General features: G+C 38.3%; 1 protein-coding gene across 7 annotated transcripts in view; it reads left to right on the top strand.

Moving 5' to 3' along the window:
* The window catches only part of diaph2 (diaphanous-related formin 2), a 381473-nt gene that overhangs the window by 132165 nt on the left and 224045 nt on the right, over positions 1-25263 (top strand). For 6 of the 7 annotated variants that reach the window (XM_067599729.1, XM_067599728.1, XM_067599726.1 and 3 more), the window contains 5 exons: positions 1655-1719; positions 3319-3423; positions 7101-7163; positions 10512-10877; positions 14221-14335. In XM_067599729.1, coding sequence (XP_067455830.1) covers positions 1655-1719; positions 3319-3423; positions 7101-7163; positions 10512-10877; positions 14221-14335 — 714 coding nt within the window. The remainder of the gene's footprint in view (positions 1-1654; positions 1720-3318; positions 3424-7100; positions 7164-10511; positions 10878-14220; positions 14336-25263) is intronic. The other variant, XM_067599731.1, reaches the window with a different exon arrangement.

Raw genomic sequence — 25263 nt, 5'->3', positions numbered from 1 at the left:
TCACTCATTAATTAAACTGATGTGTTGGTAGACGTTTAAATGTGTAATAAAAGTATAAAAGTTAATATAATAATGGAAGGTTTTTGCAGAATATGACTTAAAGTTGGGGCTCCTATATACTGAAATCATTCTCCAGATAATGTTTTGTCTTTTTAAACGATGTGCTACAGGGAGTATATCACTGATGTGGCTAAAAATGTTTTGATACCTCGCAGTCATTCTCATTATCCTTCCAGATCCCTCTGAGATTCTTCTGACAAACACCTGCAATGGCTTGACATATAAGATGGGGGTCATCTAATTATTAATGAATAATAAATTATATTTAGTCAAATCAATTCAGTTAATGCAGAATCATTTTTAATGTTGTTTACTCAGTAAGGGTATTTTTCAGCTGTGTTCCTTGAATCATGGAAAAAACATCTATTTGCACTGCATCACTAATGGAGAATTATTTTCAAATAGAGAAAAGAAATAAATAATACCACTTTGTCTCTCTCTGTTGTGTCACTAACGGTTCCGTGACTTTCCAACAAAGGATCATTAAAAGTTTCTGAACCTACACCACAGAGGACTGATACAGTTTTAAATAAGTTTTCTCTCTGACTTTCTTGAGAGTTAACCAGTTGATAGAAAACTTTCAAGGATGTATTTTGTTTAATTCACACATAAGACATGTATAATTAGAAGCCATCCACATGAGTTTTGAAAGGTGTCTTCTCTGCAATACTGTTTGTTTTTGTCACATATTCACCTCAGGGTGTCATTTCCTAATAAGAATTATTTTTCAGAGGGAAAATGTGTCACCTGATGTGCGATCTAACAATAATTTACACTAAAAATTTGCACTTACACGGTCCTTCAGCTGACTCATTTAACTGTAAAATATGGGATTTGTAAATACATTAAGATTCTGAACATAATCAAATATACAAAACATTTTCAAAAATGCCAGTATGGTTATTTTCTTTATGCTATAACTGATTTTTCCCTTGTTAAAGACACAGACCCTCAAGCAACAGATAACAACTTAGAGATTAGCACATATGCATGAGTTAAGAGTTGCACAATGTGACTGATTTTACTGCATATGACAGTTATTGAACATACCATGAAAGCACTCCTTTCTTGTCGCTTCTTCACAAGGTCAACACAGCAGTTGCATCAGTCGCCAAACAGCCTATTTTGGACCTTGTCTCCCTTTTTCAATTCCAGCCTCTTTTTTTCATTTATTTTCCTGTCCAGTGAAATTTCTGTTTTATCACATGCATCTTATTTAATATAACAACCTTTAACTGGGTACATTACAGACCTACCAAATAAATTAAAGTAATTAATAAGAAATTGTGTATTCTGAGAATATATTTGATACGTTAAATAATATGTAATACATAGGAGGTCAAAGCCATCCATGATCTACAGTTTTTAAGGCCATCTAAAGCTATTTTTCCCACACATCTCAAAGACTTAATAGACTTTTAAGATGCATTATCAGATTATTTTATCTCTAATAAACTTACTTATATTATACTACTTATGACTAAGAAACAAGACTCAGGTCTAAATGTTAATTTCACATGAGGAGCTAATGATGCACATTGCACTCAGAGAAGTCTTTGAAGTATCTCATGACTGTGGCTGTCCTGTCTTGCAGATCAGTGCGTAGATAAAGCCAAAGTTGACGAGAGTGAGCAGAAGGCTGCAGAGTACTCCAAAAAGGTGAGACATTAATCACTCCAACAGTCCCCTTGGTTGGCCGGCTCCCATCAGGAAAGTTTTTTCTTCCTCAGAGCTCCCAGACAAGCTATTGATTTTCCATGCCCTGATCAATACCTGGCTGTGACGCTACATGATCCGTATCAGCATTACAAGAATCAATGCCGATGTTCTGATGTATATTTGTGCCCAGTGCCGGGTCAGAGTGAAGTTATGTGCAGGTGGTTTGCATATATATATGTATATATATATATATATATATATACATATATGTATTTATGTATATAGAATAACAGCAAATTTCAAACCTAACTTCAGCATATTATGTATAATAATGAAATGCATTTTAAAGGGGACCTATTATGCCTATCCTTATTTTCGGTCATATACATAATTTTACAATGTTGGATGTTCCTATCAAACATAGTCTTAAGTCCGAGGCGACATCGGCTCGTGATGGATTTCTTTATATGGTCATCTGCTCCACGTATAGCGCACGAGTTCACTGCTCTGCTCTGCTAACATTATGACATTTTTCCATTGTTTTGGGGGTAGTCATGCTGAGCCATGACTTGAGTCGAGCTGGCACGCTGTGAGTGTTTTTCCATTACACAGCACGACAAAGTAAACTAAGTTGTTTACCTGTTGAAGGTGTGCTGGTCGTCTGCAGCTCTTCATCAAACATCATCATCACTGTGGCTGTTTCTGCTTGTACTATTCCTCCCTGAATTATTTCTAACTGAACCGCTGAACAAAGAGCTCCAAATATTTTCATTTGTTGTTGTGTCGACTGGTTTTTAGCTCCACTAACGAAGCTCTGCTAGTTCGGTGAGGAAAACGTTTAATTTCCTGTAAATTCTTCACAATAAAAGTCTCCCGTTATTTAGTCATTTAAAAGCTTTTAACATGAAGCAGGAAATGTTGATTTGAAATGTTGTTTCATCGGGGGTAACTTAACACGAGTTTGATACAGCTGCCCCTCAGCAGGCTTCCCAGAAAGCTGGCCAATCAGAGCAGAGTGGGCTCATCAGGAGGGGGACCTTAAAGAGACAGGAGCTAAGACTGCCTGTTAAGAGACAGAGGCTGAACTGAGGGGCTGCATGAAAGGCCAATATAAGATAAATAAGGAGCTTTTTGAACTGTGAACCATGCAGAGCTACTCTAGTGGAGTCCCAGAATAAAAATATAGATCTGGAAATGATCATAATAGATCCCCTTTAAGGAGCATCACTACCACTGCCTGGCGACACCAAGGGGGTCCTGGGTATGTTTTTTTCTTAAGAGTCCTGTCCCACCAGCTCACCATGCACCCTGCTGGGACGGTGAAATTATTGAAGTGACATGGCTTGGTTTCTGCAAAGGTTAGATCCATCAACATACATGAAAGCCATGCCTGAAACAAAGACAAAGGACAACAGGGCTCTAGGGCCATGAGGGCTATGAATAGAAATCGGCCAGAGAGTGTAAGAAAGTGTGTTTTGGTGTCTGTTGATGTGCCCTGTGGTCATTCTCTGGAGACACCCTGCCGCTCACCAGCCTGTGTGTGTGTTTACAAATGTTTGTTATGTGCACATACCCATACCTGTTTCTCTTTTCTTGCAGTTTGATGAGGAGTTCAGTGCACGGCAGGAGGCCCAGGCTGAGTCTCAAAAGAAGGAAGAGAGAATCAAAGAGTTAGAGGGGAAGATCCAGGCCCTGGAGTCCCAGGTAAATCCATAAAGAGAAATGTCTGAGAAATCCAACTACTCTGCCAAACAGTGTTACAAACCCCCAGTGTTTTTTTTAGGGGGATTGTATGTTTCCCAAAAGCATGAAAAAGAAGATACTGAGAAGATTTAATGTCCAGAAGCACTTTTAATCACTTTGAATTAAATTTTTTCAGTAAAAAAACTGGCAATCTCAACCTGAATAAACATGTTTGCCTTGAGATCACAGCATTGAGAAGTAATAGCACAGGAAGAAAAATGGTTGATTTGGTCAGAAGGATACTTTTCCACCTCACTTACAGATGTGCTGCCGCTGTAAGCGGGAGTTATCATCCATGCAAGAACATCTGATTTGATAAAGGGTCAATCTCCTTAAGTTGTAGCTCTTTATATGGGTGAATTGCTCCATTGAAGCTTTTCCTATGTAATTCTATCATCACAGAGATGGATTGCATTTCTTTTCCTGGCCTCAACATCATTTCTTCCCAGGCAAAACCCTCCATTTTGAGCACAGAAAATGACTGCTATTTCCCCCTTAACCCAATTTCAAACACTTTAGTACTGCCTTGGGACAAAAGGGCAGTTTGCCTCCCTGCTTAGGGAATTTAATATAAACCAGCATTGAAAGATGGTATGGCTACATCTATCAGATATTGCTTTTTTCTTTTAAACATTCATCTCTGGTTGCTCATGTTGCTCATGTAGCACTCCCTGACTGATAAAATGCACCTGCATATGTGGTTCAAGCATTGCTGGGATTTTTTTTCAGTCACAACATTACTTCAGTCCTCAAGCAGTCCACACCAAATGTTGTTAGATTGTGCTACAAGCTTTGGCCCATGTCTTAGCCAAAGTCACTCAATGTTTTTCTCCTTAGAACTTTGTGTGTAGGTCTCAGTCCTTCACTTCATGTGCCTGAGTGCAGTGTCACCACTTGTTACCTGCATTTGTACCCAAACTGGTTCATCACTCACTCTATTCTTGATTACCACCCGCCCATTTTAAGAGAGACCATCAGAATGTGAGGCTCCTCTCCACCTGCTCTGCCTGCTCCCCTTTTTCTCCCTTACTGTCTCCTTCTTCCACCTTCTGTCAGAAATGAATGCATCAGACTGAGTTACCTTTACTTGCCCTCTTTCCCTTGTTGGAGCTTTTTATGTTGTGCTTCCAAGTGTTTTCTTCCCTTATAACACACCCTCCCCTGGCAGGCCTCTGTCTTTTGAAGACTGACTGACTGACTGTGGTGCATTAACAGGTAGTGTAGAGAAGAGAAGCCCTGGAGAGTCAAACACTCTCTTCCTCTATTTGTCTGAATGTTCCTTCAAAGAGTGGTTACTTGTGGACAGCTGCACATCAACAGCCATTAACCTCAGCAGGGAAACATGTAATTTGTGTGGCACAGACTTGCATAGTGTCACCATAAAGGACTTCAGAGTATACCCTATGCCTCTTGACAGGGCCAAAATGGAACATACCTGCAACATGTACAGTGTATGCATAGGGTCACACTTACTGGTGAGCATCTACTTTAAAGTGGTATCTGAGATGGATTTTTGTCTTTCTTCCATATGCTGGAAGCTTACAAATAAAACACTTCATCATAAAACACTTAATTATAAGGGTTTCTACAGAATTATCTTTACCCTGAATGTGAATTCATTCAATCTGCCCATGTTTAAGAAGTGTAGTGTAGTTATTTTTCACTGTAATTTAATTTTAATTACAGTTGATTTTGGGGCTGTCAGGGCTCAAGTTTTTTTTGGTTTATTTCCAGAAATCATCTTAAATATGCAAATTCTGTAATAACTATTTTGAGTTATCTCCTGTTTTTGAGTTTTGGCAAGTTGTTTGCATAGACTGCTCAACTGCTACCTCAAGCATTGAACAAAACAACAGTGTCATCCTCTCTGATGGTTGTGAGTCTGCTACTTTAAGTGTCTACTACAGGAAGACTAGGCTTAAAGAGTGTGTTTTGCAACCTAATCCACGTTTGACACAGCGCTGTAGAAAGCCATTAACTGTGAGAGCGCAGAATCTTTAAATCGGTGTGAGGACACGCATTTAGTTTGTCCATCAAAGCTGCTGTGCTATCACATGGTGTTTTGCTGAATATGAATGAAGTGGGAGCTAACCTTAACCTTTCATCTCACAGACAGAATTGCTGTCAGATATTAAAACACATGCATGCCTGAGTCGCTTCTTCTCACCTTGTTTGTGAACCAGCACATTTAATGAGAGTCTTTCTCAGGGAACTTTGGCATTGTAACAAGCAGCCTGTTTGATGTGTCTGTTTGATTATCCACCAATTGAGTTGAGTGGAGGTTCTGCCTGTAAACATCAACAAAGGACACAGAAATCACAACAAGTGGAAATCATCCACCCTTCCCCAAACCTTTGCTTCTAACCATTCAAGGCAAAAAAGGAAGCTATTCATTGAATTGGCTCTGGATGTGATGAATAATGTAGCACTGCAGTGGTACATTGGAGCACTCTGCGCCATCACATTAATAGGTTTTAACAACCTGGCGGTCTTGTAGCTGACCCAGCTTGGCCCCAAGAGGAGCTGGAGGTGTAGTAGACCACTTTTTCTCTTTTATACTGCCAGGCTGCCTTCCGCCCTTCGTGATTACAGAATTTGACTCAACTGATAATGACAGCAGAACTCACAATGTAGTCCCTATTATAATGTGATGGAGCCAATTCAGTTGTTAAGCCAAAAACCCACTATTAAATTCAAAACCCAAAACCCCAAATGTCATACTTTACATGTATCCTTACATCTGCATTTCTCAGAAAGCAGAGCAAACTATACCTGCTGAAAATCTCTCTGGTTTGTTCTTTGAGACTAAGATATCTCGAAGCCTCTAACTTTTAATCCCTAAGGATAAAATATAAAATAAAACCTCTCTTTGCTTTAATATTGCACTTTACGACCATTTTCTAAAATTCTTGCAAAATGAAAGTTCTTTTTTAAGTCACTCCACCAAAGTTTCCATCTCCTTTTCCATTATACACATTAAATATTTAGCTCTCCACAGTCCATAGTAGGAATGACTCCATAGAAATATTACATTTCAGTTGCTGTGGAATATGTTCCCATCTCTTTTCTTTTGGCAAGGTCGTACAGAGTGAAATATCAAAGCAAAATGGGTACATTTCTAAAACAAAGACTGCACAGTGAAATCAATGCCCATCACACATCTAAGAGTGTTAAGTTGAAATGTATTTTGCTATGCCAAAAAAAAAAAAAAAACCCTGGGAAATGGAAGAAGGGTTTTGAAGGTGCACCAACTGTCAGTGATGCTGTGCCTTGTCCTTTCATGCTGCAGTCAGTGCTCTTCTCTGATGTTCTTTTGAAGATAGATTACATCTTGTTTTAGGTGTAAAAGTACAGTACACTCTGCCTTTTGCACATCAAGTAGCTCATTCAGTCAAAATGGGAATAAAACACTGTACTTCCATTGTTGTTTACTGTCTAAGGGAAATCCTCTTTTCCTTGCCTGCCTCTTTTGTATATGGTGTGAGTACTATACCTGTTGTAGTGTACTAGTGTTCCTCTTCTCTGTCTATCTAACCCTCCCCCATTTGTGCCTCTCTGTTGCCCTCTGTGTCTGTTGTGACCTGTGGATTCCCGTGGTGTGTGTCTGTATGTATGGTGTGTATGTGTGTGTTGCACAGTTAACTATTGAAAAAGACAACCTCAAAGAGGCTCAGAGACTCATCAGGGAATCTGAAGCCAAGGTGGGTGTCCTCGTTGCATGTGTGGTCCTTGACATAATCTCACATTTAATCACCTGCAAATCCAAGTTATATATTAAAGGAATTTGCTTGCGGTACTTCAAATCTTTCATGATAAAACTCAAACTGATTATGGAACTGATCCTTAGTCCTCTCTGCATGTGTGTCCCTCTTAATATTGTGCATTGCATTTAAATGTTTTAGCCATGAATTACCCATTATGTATGTGAATATGTTTAATGAACTTACATACAGTGCATTTAATCTTCATTTGCACAGAAAATTTTTCAAACTCTTATAGTGCATTTTGTGTAGTAATTTACACTGATTTAATATTATACTTGATTGAATGTTTTGCCTCTTTAAATTACTAATTCTCAAAAACATGCTTCAAAACATGTATATATATATATATAAGATATTTATTTCATTAGCCCAAAAATATAGAACATTTGGAAGCTATGGTGAACTCAATATTGGTGTTTAACCACACATATCCTGCTTGTTTAATGCAATTTTCATAAGTAAACACCTTGTGATTGAATTCCTCTATCAGAGATGAGATTGGGGCATAAGATTTAATCACATAGCATTCTGAGTTAATTACCTGCCATGCTGACCTCCCCATTGAGTCCAGAATACTATGAATCCAAATTGGATGGGTTAGATTTCATATTAGCCTGGTCTTATACTGCACGCAGTGCTCCAGACGGGCTCTGTAACAGTAAGAACCACCGAAAAGCAGACCTTCATAAGCCGAGAAACACCACTATTAAAACATGTTATATAATATATGTATTAGGAACCAACACTTAACAGTAAAAAAATAATTGGAAAGGACATCTTTGTGGGGTTTTAAAACTCATGTTTAAGTATGTGGCAAAATGTACAATTTCTATTCTTTCTATTCGTTTGCACAGTCTATGTGTATTTTGTCTCGCATGATTATGACCACTTTCATATGAAACTCATACAGTATTTCATCCATACTATGCATGTGTTTCTGCAAGTTTAGACCCAGACACTTGAATGTTTGGCACTGTATATTACATATGTGTTGCATACAAAAGATGTATGGTCTACTGAATTACAATGCAAAGCCCATACTGAATCATAGGGCATTTCATAGGGGAAAATTTCAAGTCTTTCCAACTTTCTAAATTTTGTTATAATGTGAAAAGGATTATGTTAAAATGAGAAAAGCTTCACATTATAATAAGAAACAGCAATTGTTTTTGTCATGGTGGCAGTAATATGTTGCCATACAATCAATTTACAAGTGGTCATAATCATTTGGGACAAAATACATAGTCAATATACATTTTACAACTTATAGGTTGTTTTTTTTTTTGGTTGTTTATTTTCATAGCATTGCTCCCAAGGGTTCTGTGGAACACTGGGCTTATTATTATTGGGTAGATCAGAGAGTTAGAGGGAGAGAAGTAGAAAGAGAGATAGAGACTCTGAGGGACTCTCAGTATGGAAACAACTGCGCTCTAATTTAGCAGCTAATTTGCTTCCATTCTCTCACATTAATCTTAAAAGAGAAAACGGGCCACAGAGGGCTTGAGATTGACAGACATGTAATCATTGGATGTGGATTTTCACTGAAGATCTCTGGGCGATCTGTGTAAGAAGCTCCTGGCAGAACACCTTTTTAATTTCAGCCCTAATAAACAATCTGCCAATGCCATTATGTAATGAAACAGTACGTAATGTCTTTAAATGTGAAGCCAGTCACACTTTATGGACACAATCAAGTGACTTGGGAAAATGCACAGAGTGGGGAATTGGTTTTGGAAATGAGAAGTGCAAGTGGAAATGCTTATTGGTAAGAGCAGGCATCTAATCAGCTCCAAATATCAAATTCTGTCTAAGCTTGGGTGTCCTTTAATTGTCATATTTGCATAACTTTATTTCTCTAAAACATTTTTCTATTGGCATTATCACTGACTATCACTGACTACCTGTGTAGTGCAGACATGTCAAAGGACTACAAGACTTCTTCTTATCAGTCTCGGGTCTAATTACATCCCTGTCTACTGTTTAATAGCCTGCCATTGTGAGGACTCATGACGACCACTTGATGGGAAAACAACATTCTTATCTGTTGTAAATTTAAACTGTAGTCATTCAAAGTTTTTTTCTCCAACATTTTTTTTTTTTTGTATTTACAAACATATTGGAAGGATTTAATGAACACAACAGGTTTTGAGCCATTGATTTCACAATAACCAGGAGTTTCCAGTTTTAGACAAATGCATTTATTTTTGCATATGACATTCCGTTGATACACATGAGATACATTTCCCTTCTCATGAAGACTAAAATCTTTACATAATATATGGGAATAGACTTAACCCAATAATATGAACAAGATTTACATATCTACAATCTATCACAACAAGGTTTGACTACTCATGTATTTGCATTTTTGTAAATACCAGTAAATATAGCAAAACATGGATCAATGTTTAATAATCGAACGAGTATAACAGTCGCTAATTTAAAGTTCAACTGTTAACAGTTCGAGACATACCTGATGTCCTGGTTAGGTGTAAAACTGTCACTAATCACAATTTCCACTTGGTGCATTATGGCTGCGGCTGGGTGTCATTAGAAATTTAGACAACTGCATTTTGGCTCTGATAGAAACAATACTTGTTTTGATAAATTAGTTCGCTTCACTTGCTGATTTGAGCATGTCTCTATAAAAACCTTTTTGTTTTCATTTGACAAGCTAAACTGATCAAATCTTATAATGCTTTCCTAATTCTACTGCTATAAAAGGAATTTGCTCACATAAAACACAGTATGAAATGACCAGATTTTATTTTAATCAGACAATATCTGTTGAAATGAAAAATGAAAACAAAAAAGTCTGGTAAAGCTTTTGATGCCAAATTTTTTTCTACAGACCTGTATATAGTTAGAAAGAAAACTGCTGCATCTTACTTGTTTTCATAAAGTCAACTTGGCAAATATATCCTCAAAAAATGGTTGATAAACTTAAGATCATGATTTCTTTGCTCGGTAAAGTCATCAGAGCAGCAAAGGACATGATCTACTCATGTGGTCTTAACTCAGAAGCCAAACTTGTACAGAACACTGAGTTTGTTGACTGTTGTTGACATACAATACTCTCTGCCTACAATCAAAGCTCATAGCAAGTCACTCAAATACTCAAGTGTTGCAGGCAGTAGAACATTGTTTTTCACAGCACAAAAATACCTCTTCAATGGCCCTACGGCTTTTGCCTATCTCGGATATCAGAACGAGGTTTGTATTAAACCAAAGGAAGCCCCTCTTGCTATATGAGCCATCACTAACATTTCTATCCTGTAATTGCAGGTTAAAGCCGGTCCAACTGTGCCCGGAGCACCACCTCCACCTCCTCTACCAGGGGGTGCAGCAGCTCCACCTCCTCCTCCACCCCCTCCTCCTCCACCTCCACCGGGTGGCTGTCCTCCACCTCCACCACCTCCTCCTCTCCCTGGCCATGCCAGCATTCCACCACCACCTCCTCCTCCAGGTGGAGGACCTCCACCTCCCCCCCCACCTCCTGGGTGTGGACCCCCACCACCTCCGCCTTTCTTTGGGGGCCCAGGTGGGCCTCCGCCACCTCCAGCATTGCCTGTTGTTAAACTGCCTTATGGACTGCAGCCCAAGAAGACCTACAAGCCTGAAACTGTGATGAAGAGGGTCAACTGGACCAAGGTATAGTAACTCTAGCTTTGATTCACTGTAACTGTAATATTGATGATTTGAGACTGTAAAAGGAAATATTATTCCACTGTTATATCACATGAAATATTGTTCAGTCTCTTTACAATCATAAATGCAAACAGAACTGGCTTTATAGGCTTCTTGAAGCAACCCAACACAATAAGAAGATGCAAAGTTGAAGATCCAAACCAAAAGGAGGCCTATTCAGATTCACTTAATCTAGTTAAACAACCGTTAAGCCATAGGCCACACTATTCTACACTCAGCACCCAATTCAAAGGATTCAACAGTAAACAATTTTCACTGCTCAAATGTCCTTGGATTTGCACATTCTTAGCATAATTGAATGAAGACTGGGTTGTGTAACGTTCCATCACATTTGAATACAATTTCAATAGGACATTCTCTTGCGTGTGGGCTCTATTTTACCATAGATAATTTATCCATTGCCTCAGGAGTTCTTAGCATTAATTTAATGTTTTTTTGCCGATGCTTGTGTGACCTTGCGTTTTAGTCTTCAATTACTGACAGCAACCAAAACATCAGACAAGTTCTTTTGACATTATGTCAATGGTGCACATTATATTTAATGGTTTTAGTGGAATCAAGCCAAGTATTATAAAGGAATTTTGAATGTATTTTATCAGTGTGTTGAGCACCATTGCAGTTATATAAATGTTTTTGAGTCTTTTTTTCTCTTAAGAATGTTTGAACATATAATATTTAAGAGTAGAATATTTTACTTTACATGATGCATTAGACTCACCAGTGACAATAAGGTTACAATCCTTGATTTAAGAAAAAAACCTTTAGCCACAATATTCTCATTCATCATCCTGAAAACTGGGTTGGTCTCTTTGAAACTGCTCTTAATTGGCCCCCATCATACATCACCGAAAGAAAAAATCTTCGTTAGGTGTGGGGATCATGAAGCAGGAACTTCTGATAGATCTTATCATCTGTATTTTGTGGCAAAGTTGTTCAGACCCCCTTTTTCCTTATTATACATGCTTCCATCATGGTGTCATGAGACTGTATCAACTGACAAATCATCAATCAAATAACTGTTATATTTTTTAAAATTATAATGTGATAACACAAAATGATGATTTGCCACCCTAACTCTCCAATTATTCAACTTTGTTTTTTTGTGGTTAAAAGTAAATTTGCTGTGGGATTTGAAAACTCGGTTGCCTTGTTACCTTGGTTGTCTTGTACCACAACCAACAACTCCGCAGTGGAGCTTTTGAGAGAGATGAGACGGAGTATGACTCAGAGGACACTGAACTCTAGTTTCATACACGAGATGTATACACCCCTGTAGGTGTAAGAGACTGAACTTTGTTTTTCATTTAACCTGCCCTATGCCTTTGGTTTGCATTCTGTTAGTCAGGAGAATACAAGTTGATGTGTTCTTCAGGCAGCAAAGATGGACATAATCTACCTCAAACATAAAAATGGGCACTTTGGAAATGAAAATATATTTTTATGTCAATGGATCTATTTTAATGGCATTGCTGACTGATTTTATTTGGAGCTAATGTTGAGGTGAAAGCTTATTTAATAAGGGCTTGGAACTCAAGTACAGTATTTTCTTTTTTATATAACTTTGAGCCTACGGTTCTCATGTTCAGAAAATAAATTTTAAAAATTTGCACTAAAATATAGTTGTTTCTGTGATATGCAGAATGTTTTTTTACTAAAGGAAGTGATTGGATTTGCAATGACTCTTCATTAGTAGTAGTTTTAAAAAAAAAGAATTATTTTCCCTTGCTTGCTATTTTTCCCAATTTGCATTTTTACTTCAAAAAGCCGTGACAGAGCACATAAAACATCACAAATTGTATCACAATTCTTGAGAAAAATACATAATTATAATACATAATACATAATTTGACATGAATTGAAATAATAATGCATGGTCTTATTTAAAAATTCCATGTCAACAAGTTGTCTGTTGACAGAACAGAAGAACACTTTGCACATCTGTTTCATGAGACACGTGCGTAGGAGAGGGAAGGATGGATCAAAAAGTTGCAAATAAACTCTCGCACACCGCCTAACTTGCAGCTATCCATTTATTTGCAACGTTTCAGTGCAAGACTTTGCCTGATGAAGGTCTAGCACTGAAACGTTGCAAATGAATGTATCATTGCAAGACAGTGTGCGAGAGTTTGTTTGCAACTTTTTGAACAAGTTTTGTTTTCCATTTACAGTGGAAGTATCTAATTAGAGCCAGTTCAGATATGATGTTGTTGTTGGAATAGTAGTATTAGTAATGGTGAAATATTTAGTGTATGAGCTATTACACTATTGGATTTTTTGTTGTTTCACCACTTTCTTTGAATTAGGCCATGACAGGCATGGCATGGACTGCTTTCTAGGACTTTGAGTGGATTGTATTTCGAGAGCAAATGAGAGCACAGAGGCACTTTGTTACACACAACACCAACACCAGCTGTGTTGAAACTTTCATAAGCCTCCCATTAAAGCACCCATTGTTGCCATTACAGCACTCTGCACCATTGTCGCACTCATCATTGTTTCTATATGGCCTTGAACATCAGCTGGATCTATCTGTCTGTATTGCATAAGTGTAGCACTTACACCTCTTTCTGTATCTAATTACTGTGGTTTTGAGGAGGTTAACAGCAGCGATGCAATAGGCCAACTGCTGGTCCAGACCCCTCGATAAAAAGCCACAACAGTGTCACACTGAGAGCTCTTACCATAGTACTTAATGTGGTGTCACACACATGATTAGCTAGTAATAAGTGCTTCATGTTAGATGGTTTTGTTTATATCTGAATCTGACCATACACTCTCTCTCTTTTCTGTTGAGCAGTACAGAGGGAATAAAAGAGGAAGGGGAGAAAGTACCCCCGTGGCCCGCTATATTCATAGTGTGTGCAGGTGTTTGGTTGCTTCTTAGAGACTTTGCTATTTCATGCAAGACAAGGTAGGAGGAGTGTATAAACAGGGTTGCTGATGTTTTGTGCTGCGGACTGAAACGCACATATTTCATTCATCTCAGGAGATGTCAACGAGCGCTTTGAGGTGTCTGGTTCAGTCAGGGTCTATCCGTACATCACCATTTAGCGTGGTCATATTCATGTAATTTGTCTGAAAGAACATATTAACCCCTTTTGCTTTTCTGGTCTTTTCTATTTGTCGTGTTTGCCACTCAGATGCTAAGGTTGCACGCACAAGGGCATATGTGTCCATGAAAAACACACACAAACTCCATCTCCAGTGAGAAGAACTTTTTGAGTGGCAGGTTGGTGGAATGGCGGTCTCTGATTGTGGTGATAATGGAATCCTTGTGTCATTGCAGATAGTGCCTCAGGAAATGGCAGAGAATTGCATCTGGATCAAAGTCAAAGAAGAGAAGTTTGAGAATCCTGACCTATTTGCTCAGCTCTCCCTATGCTTCTCTTCACAGAGCAAAGGTAAGGAGGCGTCGTCTCTCTTCACCCCTTCCTTAATTAATCTACACACACATGCTTCATTTAGCTCTCTCCTGCAATAGATGCCAAGCCACTTTCATCTTGTGACACTTTAGGAAACCATTTTTCTCACTGAAATATTAATTATCTTTAAACCAAGCACTTTTTTTCCGCTGCATTTGAACACCGCCTCTGTATGCTCTCAGTTCAAATCTCCGTGCCAATTAGGGATACCGATGCTCTTGTTGCGGGGTGTTTATGTGTTTGTTTCTTTTAGAGGGCCAGAAATGCAATGTGGCTGCACATTGCATTTGTTCTTGGTACCCATTCAGTAGTTTCAGAACAGTGTTTTTGTGCGTGCACGTGGATGTGCACAAACTTGAACTTGTATGTATACGTTTGAAACGAGAGCAGTTATGCTTGGTTTGCTTCTTGCCTTTTCCAGTCCAGTAGACCAATCCTCCATCTGGGAAGTCGGGAAGCTTTTGTGAAGGAAGCTCTGGGAGTTTTCTTGTCCCGGCCAGTTTGTTTCTCAGATACACAACCAGGCTACCTAACTTGCTGATGAATAACACAAGCAGCACAGAGCAAGTTTGTGTTTGTATGGAAGAGGGTGTGTGAAGGCACTTGATGTATTCCTCCCATGACAATTTGAGTGTTTTCCACTTCTTTGACAGTGTGTGTATGTGTGTGTAGAACACCCCACTAATTCTAGCAGCAGTGGGAGGGGAGAAGTCAGAGCTCTGTCAAGCGCAGAACAGTCAAATCTGAGCTCTGTCAGGGTATGTGGACATAACTATACAGAATCTTCCAACTTTTCCCGTATACCCACCATCTGTTTGGACACCAGTCAGCCCGCCAGCAACTTCTTGCTCCATCTCTCTCACAGCCTCCAGGTCTACAAACTAGGCTGATCTCTGTTTTGGTCTATGAAATAAATAGCTATTTTGCTTCGTCAGCCGCAAGGTGATTTCCTGGCATAATGCAGATGGAGTGAGAATGTGGGTAAGAAACAACAGTTGTTGCAAAGCTTAATAAAGTGGCAGGGATAGACCTGGCAGTCATTCCACCCTCTTCTCATTTTTCACCAGAGTGTTCCTTCCAGTCACTATATTTTTTTTAACATGTGCTCTATGACATCTTTGAAGTAACTGTAGCAGTCAAACCCTTTTTTACACCTTTGCAATAGCTATTCGATTTTTTAATTTTCACTGATTTCTTTTATTCAATTAATAAATTGTTATTGAGGGAGATAAATTTAACATTCAGTGTTAATAAATCAACAGTATAAGTGCTACATTATTACCTACAATTTCAGATAGAAATTGAAATGCAACTTAACATTCGGAGCTCCGCAGACACATGACTTTAATTCAGTTTTAAATGTCCTCTTAAATTCTTTATTAAATTCACTTTCTCACCCACTGGGGTTTAAAAAAAAAAAAAGTTCTATAGATAGTCCACGTACCCGCTGGCAGGGTAGGAATTCATGATCCAGCATTTCCCCTGGGAGTTACCTTTGCTGGATCCCTATCAATTACCCCTGCAGCGAGTTCACTGAATCAGCTCTTTCCCCTCTATTGTTGAAACAGAACATGATTTGCTCATGAATGAAAAATGCTGTTTAATGTTTGATATCTACACACCAACCCCCCCCCCCCCCCCCGTCCGTGAAGTTGAAAGTCAATGAGAATGGCTTTGATGTAGACGATATTGCAAAAAAAAAAAAAAAAAAAAAGGTGCTAGATGGGATCTTCCTAAAATGAGATAGTAGTTCATTTGTTTTTCCTCTTTCCTCTATTTCATGATTCATGGAATATAGTCTTTCATATGCATGCAGTCTGAGGATATGTAAGAGTTAGTGTGTTTGAACATTAAACATTTTGTCAGTAAGATCCCTGCCTTATTTCCGCCTTCAGTCTGACCTATTTGAAGGGTGAGTCTCGCTTCACCTGAAGTGAAGTTGGTTAACTGGTATTGGTGCAGTTTAAAGCAGTGTTGGGAGTTTAGATGGAGAGACCCAGGCTCACAAGATTAATTCCTGAGGTCTGGTACTCTCATTGTAACCTTGGACAATAAATCCTTTGTGCTGATTTGACAAAGAAGTCACTGGTGAAAACCGACTTCATTTGTCTGGGATATTGCCACTGTTTTTTTAAACACAAACACACACATACACACTTGATGGTTTTTCTTTTCGTTTCTTTCTGGTACCTCCATCTTTCCAGCATCTTAGACGTGGATATTTATAAGTAAAGCACACTTTGGGGGACTAGTGTATCGTGAAAGATGAGGCAAGCAGGTGTAAATGCCTTCCCTGCGGAGCTGCCCTCAGAAAATGGTGCAAAAAGGCGTCTGTTAACTCCACATTCCTTGGGATTCTTGCTTGTTACTTGCATTGTTGAAGAACAACACTTTGGCGGTAAAAAAAAAAGAATCACTTTAACAGCCACCAATTTTCAGATGCGTATTGTGCTCAGAGGTCTCAAAAACAATTGAGAATGCAAGGCTGTCATCTCCCCTGCTGCTTTTATGAGTCTCACTGTTTAATGAGTTTTACCAAGAAAAGGAAATGATAATCAAGAGGGATTTCAAGCTCAGCTTCAATCTTCTAGAAGTTTTTTTTTTTCCTTTGTCATTTAATATGAACTTATTCTTAGTAGAGATAATCAATTAATAGTTTAAGTAATTTTTTTATAGCAAAAATGCCAAAACATTCATAGTTTCCAGCTTCTTAATTGTGAATATTTGCCGCTTTTCTTTGTCATATGTGATAGCAAACTGAATATCTTCAAGTTTTTTCACTATTTTCTGACATTTTATTGACAAAAAGATTAATCAAGAAAATCCTAATCAAATTAATCGATAGTGAAAATAATCATTAGTTGCAGCCCTTGTTCTTTGGTCTGATTGTTACCTCAACACATACTGTATGTCAGTTCCCAGGTACTATGATAGACATGTCTCTGATTAAGTTCATGATGTACTTGTAACAAAATATCATAATTATAATAATTAAGATGTTGAGTGAAATATGAATTAAAAATATATAACTATTTAGAATATAATAGAAATAGAAATATATTATGGGTGCATTTTATAGATAAAAGTTTAAGCAAATGACTATATTTTATTAAAAGTGACAGTGAAGCTATTTGTTTAAAAAGTAACTCAGTTATAACATGTTATCGCTTCTATAAAATGATCATTAATCTTGTTTGTCAGTTTAACATTTTTCATATAACCTACTGCATCCTGTGCTAGTGAGCTGAGAAATATAGCACTCTTTTGTGTGAGTTGAAATCGTGTAACGCTTTATGCTACACCTCAGTCTCTGATGTCAAAGCAGGTATTTCACCTTTGGCACCATCGAGTGCTTTGTGATAGGAAAATTGTTACTACCCACACAGAGAGCTGAGCAATCTGTTATCACAGACACACATCTCTACTGGTTCTTGTTCATCCCCCCAGTTTTTCACATCTTTTGAACTTGTGTATGAGATATTAAATGGGCCCTTTAGAACAACCTGGCCACGTCATGGAGTTATTTTATTTCCCATTAAAACAGTTTTTTTTCCCCTTTTGCTGTCTTTCTCTTGGTCTTTTCCCCTTCTTTAGCCTTTGCTTGACTGTATCGGCTTTTCCCTCTTTCCTCTTTCTGTAGCCTCTTCTCCATTGACTTGGCTCTCTTTTTTTTTTCTTTTACCCTCATCTCCCCTCACTTTGCTTTATCAATCAGTGGGTTGTGCCTTTGTACGGCTCTTGGGATCAAATCAGATTCACTTCGGGATTGGATGTGTGCAGCCATGGCCTGCTGCATTTGAAAGGCAATTCATTCAGCTGGAACTTTGCAGTTCAATTTGAAACAAGATTGATGTTGGCAAACTTCACACCCCCTTTCTTCCAAAATGTTTCCTCCATTGCCCACATCAATTGCTGATGGACAAAGGGCATATGCCACTTTGTAATGGTGATGTCTGTGCTCCTCAGCAGAAACAGCACAATGAAAGAAGGACGGTAACTCAACAACAACTGAAATCTCTAGATTTTACTGTATATGTCAATATACAACTTTAAAGATTGCCTCCAGACATGTATTAAGAAATATAAAAATACTCTGCTTGGGACAATATGTCTGTGTCTGATATGATTTTTCCAAAAAACAATATGATTACCACATTAATATCCTTTTTCTTTATTTCAACAACAACAAATTGTAGATTTCAGAAGTTTAGGTGCTGGACACAAGATGTCTTCTGCACTGAAAAGTCCATCCCCAGTGTTTGTGCACTGGAGGTTTCAAGTTTCCACATCACGCTTTTAAGTTGCACACTGGACCATGATTGGTTCTAGTTGTGATCTCAGAAGTCCTGCTCATTGGCTCACCCCTTAAAAATCCAATTTTCAGTGAGCACGGGGAAAATTTACACTTTGAGCAGATGAATGTGAAAACAGCCTTCCTGTGTCAAACTCTGCACACACATCATTCTGCACAGAGAAGATGACACATCCAACTGAAGTAACAAGAATAAAAATATATATATTTTGAGTGGAGGGTGAATTATTACAACAACAATATTCTATATCAGTTAATGTTCTCCTGATTATTGATTAAATACATTTAAAGAGGACAATAATGTTGTGGACGCTCAGGAACACTTTTGGTTTGAAAGTCACTCATACTTTTGCAGATAGAGGCCTAATGAAGATGTATGTCCGTCCTGAAGGAGAAACCAGACGCTGTAGTCAATCCCTCTGAGTAGGGTCATTGAGACTTCCTTTCCCAGCATGCCTCTGTGTTAATGATGCCTAGGCAGCTAATGAACATGCAACATCCGGAGGGGACACAAAGAAGTTTTGCCAAACCAATAGCTTTTGAAATAAATCTAAAAATCTGTCTAGGGAAAGTGTGTGGGAGTTTGCGAGATTTCCAGTTGTGTTTTTGATATATAATTCATGAAGCAAAGTTTTGAAAAAGTCTCTCTAAATTATTTTCAATATTTTTGCCAACGTCTAAGAATAAGTAACTACATGTATTTTTTAAATTCATTTTGTATTTTATTGTACTTTATTTTATTTTTTTGTTACCCCATTATGTTTTCAAACTTGTGTTGTCACCATAAATAAGAAAAAGAACTAGTTAAACTACATCAGAAAGCAAAAATGCTTATATTTGTTCCAAACAGCCACACTCAAAGGCACGGTATAAAAAGCGCTTTCTTAAAGAGAAGAAGGAGAGGCGATAATCATTTAAAAGTGGGGATAATGGCGTACATTTTCAGAGCTTCTCCTGGAAAGTATTAATAGCGTTGCACTCGTTTGTGCACAGGAAAACTGACAGAAATAATTTTGTAAAGAATGAAAAAATAGAGCTGAAGAGAAAAGTTCAAACCCTGCTTAATTTTTCACCTCCACACATCTGGCTAATCACTCCCCCCCCACACAGTATAGACATCTGAAAGGTGTTAGGGGACATGTTTTCCAAAGCTGTATGACCATCTGACAAGCACTCCTTTCAAAGCAAAGCATACTGACCCTTTAAAAGGTCAGCTTTGGAAACCATAAAACCTGACTACAAGTGAAGGCTACAGTCATCCTCCCATTCATCACATGTGATTCGATCAAATCCCTCAGGAGTTTTTCCTCACACTGACACCCATTTTCCTTTACCTCTGTCCCTACATCTCTACCCCCTACACACACACACACGGTCTCCCCACTGAGCCAGTGTGGTGTGCACACCAGAAGATTCTCAATCCTGGCTACAAACCCCAGCAGCGGGGTGGTAATGACCCTGCCACAACGGCAGTAATGATGGAATCAGTGGGGGGTTTAGCTGGCTCTCTGACTCTCCCTAATAAGTCCCTTAATAACTCTGTTAACATCAGGGCTGACCCGGCCACCAGATCAAACACACTCACGCATGGTCGGGCACCTCACATGACACTCGGCGACCTCTCAGTCAGAAAAGAAAACTGTTGCTGACCAGTACACTGAGATCTGTCTGTCTGGGGGCCCTATAGTGCATGTTAAAATAAGTCTTTGGACACAAGTTTTAGCTCACAGAATACACCACTGTAGCAACAATAAGTGCCACTCAAAGTATTTTAATCCTGTTAAGCTGTGTTCATTCACTAACAATATGTTTTGTTAATAGAAACCTTTGATAAGCTTGTTGCTCTTGTTGCTATCCCAAGACTACCATAGGAGCTCTGCCTTCTCAGATACTCACAATGTAATGAAGGCTTTTGTCTAATGAGTTTAAGCTCAACTCAAGACACTGCAGCCCACTGTGGATTAGTCTGCCTTGTATTAATAGCGTGTATACAGCGATAAGCTTTTGATATGTTATATGTCAGAGTGTCAGGGAAGTCAGGCGTGAAGGTTCGCCATGTGTCCCTGGAGAGCACAGCTGTTTATGAATGATTCTGTTTATTGAGGAGAGGGAGCATCCACCAAAGCAGCTTTCCTTTTGCAATATTATCTTTTCTTCTCCTGACACCGTTCTCTCTCTTTCTTTTCCTTATCTCATCTTTCTCTGGTTGCCTCCGGAAACATCTCTTTGGACATGACGGTGTCCATCTGGAGTCAGGGAGAGGCTCATAAAAAAAAAAAAAAAAGCACACACACACACACTCTCGCTTACTCTACCTCATTGTTTAACAGCTGCAGTCTCACACAAACAAGATCATAATTGGCATTTTACCACGTTCTCATTTTGTAAACTGTCATCAATGTCTGTGAGTGGATAGATGCTTCCTGTCTGTGAATTGTTTGGATGACCCAAGACCATTACTCAAACCATTACTCAAATTGCGTTCTGGATTAAATGTCCGTTATTACTTCAAGAAAACCAAAGAGGATATTATCCCATTTTGGAAAAGAAAGGCCTCAAATGGTACAATTTTCCTTATTTTAGAAGAGAGCTCATTAATTGCTGGCACAGGCAGGAGACATTTGTCTCAATAAAACACAAAACACCCTGATGTTCATTTCTCTGTGTTTGGGGCAGCCAGCCCACTGTGAATATCTCAGGGTCAGCCCTTTTCCTTGCTCATTTCGGCATGTTTTTAATATATCACATATGAATGGAAATTAGGCCCTTAAATATTAATGACAAGTAATTGGTTTATTGTAGGAGACTATATTATATGCATGTGCATCTGTGTCTGTGAGAGAGAGAGAAAGAGAGAGAGAGAGAGAAAGAGAGAGAGAGCGAGCGAGCGGGAGAGAGATTTCCTCTTATTCCTACTTCATATTGCCTAGCTGTGATGTCCCACTGATTTTAATCTTCTCTTCTCAGATGAGAGCCATTCTGGCTATCACCGTGCACTTTAACTTTAGCCCTCTGAATATTAGCTTTCTTTGATACCTGCCGCTTACAGCCTCCCAAGTCTACACCCTGCCAACTTTTATGTTCCTTCAGGTACACTGTAATGTTCATCAAAATCTCTCTCTTCAAAAATAAATATCCCTTGTGCATCTAAATATTTAATTTTTTTTCCTCTGCGCTCACGCCTTCGGATAATCTTAGCTAATGCATGTTTTGGATATGTCAGTCTTTCTGTATTATCTTTTTAATCTTTAATCCATTTGCCCTCAAACACACATATATATATATATATATTTTTTAACTTAACAAATTTCAATATTGTCCTTATTTAAACCCTCTTTTGTTTGTAAAAGTTGCACCCACATTTTCTACATCTTCATGGTAAAGTCTGTTTAGTCTAGAACTGTTCTGTCAAAAATACTTAGATGACCCATATACCTAGGTCCAAGTGTGCGGACACTGAATAACAATAAGTCTGGATCAAAGATGCTAAGACAAAAAAAAAAGTCCGTGAAGTGACTGTACTCAAACAAAAGCACACTGAGTACCTAAGAGAAGTTTCTGAACTTCATCCTGAATTTATAGCTAAACAACAACATAATTTGTTTTGATAGTTAAATGTTAAAGGCCAATTTATTTTGGAGTCTTGCATATCGTGTTTGTGCTTTCACATCAAGGTTTGACCATGTTACCTCCCCATTACCATTACGTGGCATTTACCATTGTGACAGTATTTGTTATATCATAACAAAAGAAAGAAAAGTCAGAAAATATTAACCTGTATCAGTGTAATATTAGTCTAAAATATTCTGAAGTGATATTTAGTTTTAAAACAATATGTTCAGTGTATGCATGTCTAGTGAGGTGTGTGTATTTGTGTGTCTGCCTGTTTGTCATCCAATATATCTAGCGTCTGCGTGCCTGCCTAATTGAGTGATAGGATGCCTATTAACAATGGGACTTGCCTTTAAAAAGAGGACAATGTCAGCACTGTCACTGGAGCTTTTCACATGGAAAAGCCCCAGTGGAGCTTCATTAACTCAACCCCATGATCCCAGACAGCAGAATATGGAGTGCATATCTAATCCAGCTCAGAAGTATGAGTACAAGAGCAGTGGGGTTTTATAGGGAATACTTGATGTGTGATGGTTCACTGTTCACTGTGTGGATGTACTGCTGCAGTGGATCGGCCATTTTTGAGTGATGCGTGGAAGGAATGGGAAAGGTTTCTGAAAGTTTTGAGTCTGTTGATATATCATTAGACTGTTTCAAGTTAAAGCTATTGACAGTATAAGGTTAAAATGCACAAGTTGTTCCACTATTACTGCAAGAAAAAGGAAAATATCTTCACCATTTCTCAGATTTTTCATCCTTTACAACAACCCATTCAGAGTGATTTAGTGACACTTGACAATCTATTAGCAACTTGCACAGCTTTGTTTTCACTCTTCTTGCCAGGTATTAATTTCAGGGGCTGATAGCTTTTGTTCTACTTTAGCAATGGTTGGTATGTTTTTTTTTTTCTCTGATAGGCCTGTTTGTTTTTCAAGCTGTTACAACTCAACCACCCGCTGTATTTCATAATCTCCTCTTAAATGAGATCGAACACAAACTCTTCCAGCCACGCAGTTAACAGAATTCATCAGTTGTAATTGCAAATGTTTTACTAGTACCGCAATTTTACACATGTTGTCTAACTCCGACATCTCCAAAAGGGCTTTGGATCTGACTGCATGTTGACTTGTGATTTCCATACAGAACAAAAGGTGCACACAAGCACTGTTACTCCACTGGCTAACACCATTCCTGACAGTGCACAGTAACCCCCCTGAGTTTGTTACATGGCATTAAGTTTAATTTGTCTTTGAGCCTCTTTGGTGGAATTGGTTTGTGACTACAAGTGGGCCAGGGGGTGACACTCCCATAGCCAATCTGGTTGGAAAGGTACAGAGAGGAGACGGTGGAGCACTGGGGAAAAAGAGGAACCATGATGTCACATGCAGGATGAGTAAACAATCAGAGTCCTGCGTGTTCAAGATGGTGCCTCCTTGAATATAAACAATCATGACTTCTCACACCACTGTGAGGTAAATTACTTCACAGACAGAAAAGGTTGAGATGAGGGAAGGGGGGGAGTAAGGTAGACAGACCAGGCTGATTACAGATTGTTCACATTCATCTGAAAAAGGAAAAAGCAAAACAAAAACAAAATGACAAAAAAAAAGGGAAATTGTTAAATTTGGCACCGGTAGAATTTAAAGCCTTGCATCTTTGGTAACTGACTGCTTTTGGTAGTTTTTGATGTTTGTGTCAAATACAACTATTATATTGAGAATTTGTTGCTGTTTTTTGCATAAGTGAAAAATAAAACATGTTAAGGCAAATGTTATAAAACACAAAAATATATAATAATATATATATTTCAATGTAGTTATCTTCTTGTGTTAATTGCAGCTCTGACCCTGAGTTCTATGTACCATTTGGCATTTGAGGCAACTTTGTTTTTCTATAATATCAAGTCATTTCTAACTGCAAACAAGCAAAGCGAGGCAGTCCTTTCCTGTTTGCATTGAAGCACCATAATTGTGTCATACATAGTCATCTTATGTTATTTAGAGCAGCAGATTATAGGGAGGGAATAGTGGATGAATTGATGACCGGCAATAGCCACAATTATTTTGAGCAAAGATAAGTGCTGTACTTATAGAGACTAAAAGTACATTAACGGAAAAGGCTGTGAGTACAGGAAAGATACAGTCTAAGAACATATGAAAAAAAATGAATGTTGAGTTTAGATGTGGTGTCACAAACTTCTGGATATCCAGTATAAATAGGTATTTAAAACTTTTCTCTAGCCCTCCAGAAGCCTGAGCACCAGCTCCTTTTGGCAAGCACATAATCTGTCCGTTGCACTCCTCTCAGTTTCCCTTCAGGATACACATATCAGTAGTGTTAGCCTTTGCTTTTTACCTTTTATTTAGTTTTGCTTTCTTGTGCTTACCTCCCCATCCTCCCACCTTTTTTCTTTCTGTACTCTTTGCTGTCTTTCCCTCTCCATTTCTCTTGAACTTAAAGTCAGTCTCTACCCCTCTTTTTTTTCTCCTATCATTGTCTTGCTGCAGTATCCACAGCATACATATTTCACAACCATCTGTATTTCATTGTCTGTATGAATGTTTGTCTCTTTTTCTGTTTTCTATCTCAATACCAGTTTGTGAAATTAAATTTCTTCTTCACTTTCTGCCAGTGTCCTGAATTCTGCCTTTCTTAAGTGAAGGACGGTATAAAATAACTTTTCAAAGCTTCTGATAATGAATCTGTTCATCTAAACAAACATATATTGTTATTTTTGAACAGCTTTTTAAAAAAAACTTCCATATTCCTTTGGCATGTCTTTTTCAAGCCTCATCTTAAGAAGATGAATAGTGGAGATGATCATTTAAAATGTGACGTGTTAAACCGTGAGAGAAATGCATGCCGTTATGGGCAGGTGAAATTATAGATACATCACATGGCTCTATGTTTTTTATTGTTCCAATGTAGAAGCCTTGAGGTGGAAGACTTTCTCTGAATTGCAGCATTTGCAGATTGTTTCCTT

This window comes from Thunnus thynnus, chromosome 9, assembly GCF_963924715.1.
Source record: "Thunnus thynnus chromosome 9, fThuThy2.1, whole genome shotgun sequence".
NCBI classification, from domain to species: Eukaryota; Metazoa; Chordata; class Actinopteri; order Scombriformes; family Scombridae; genus Thunnus; species Thunnus thynnus.
This window is presented reverse-complemented; position numbering and strand designations above follow the sequence as displayed.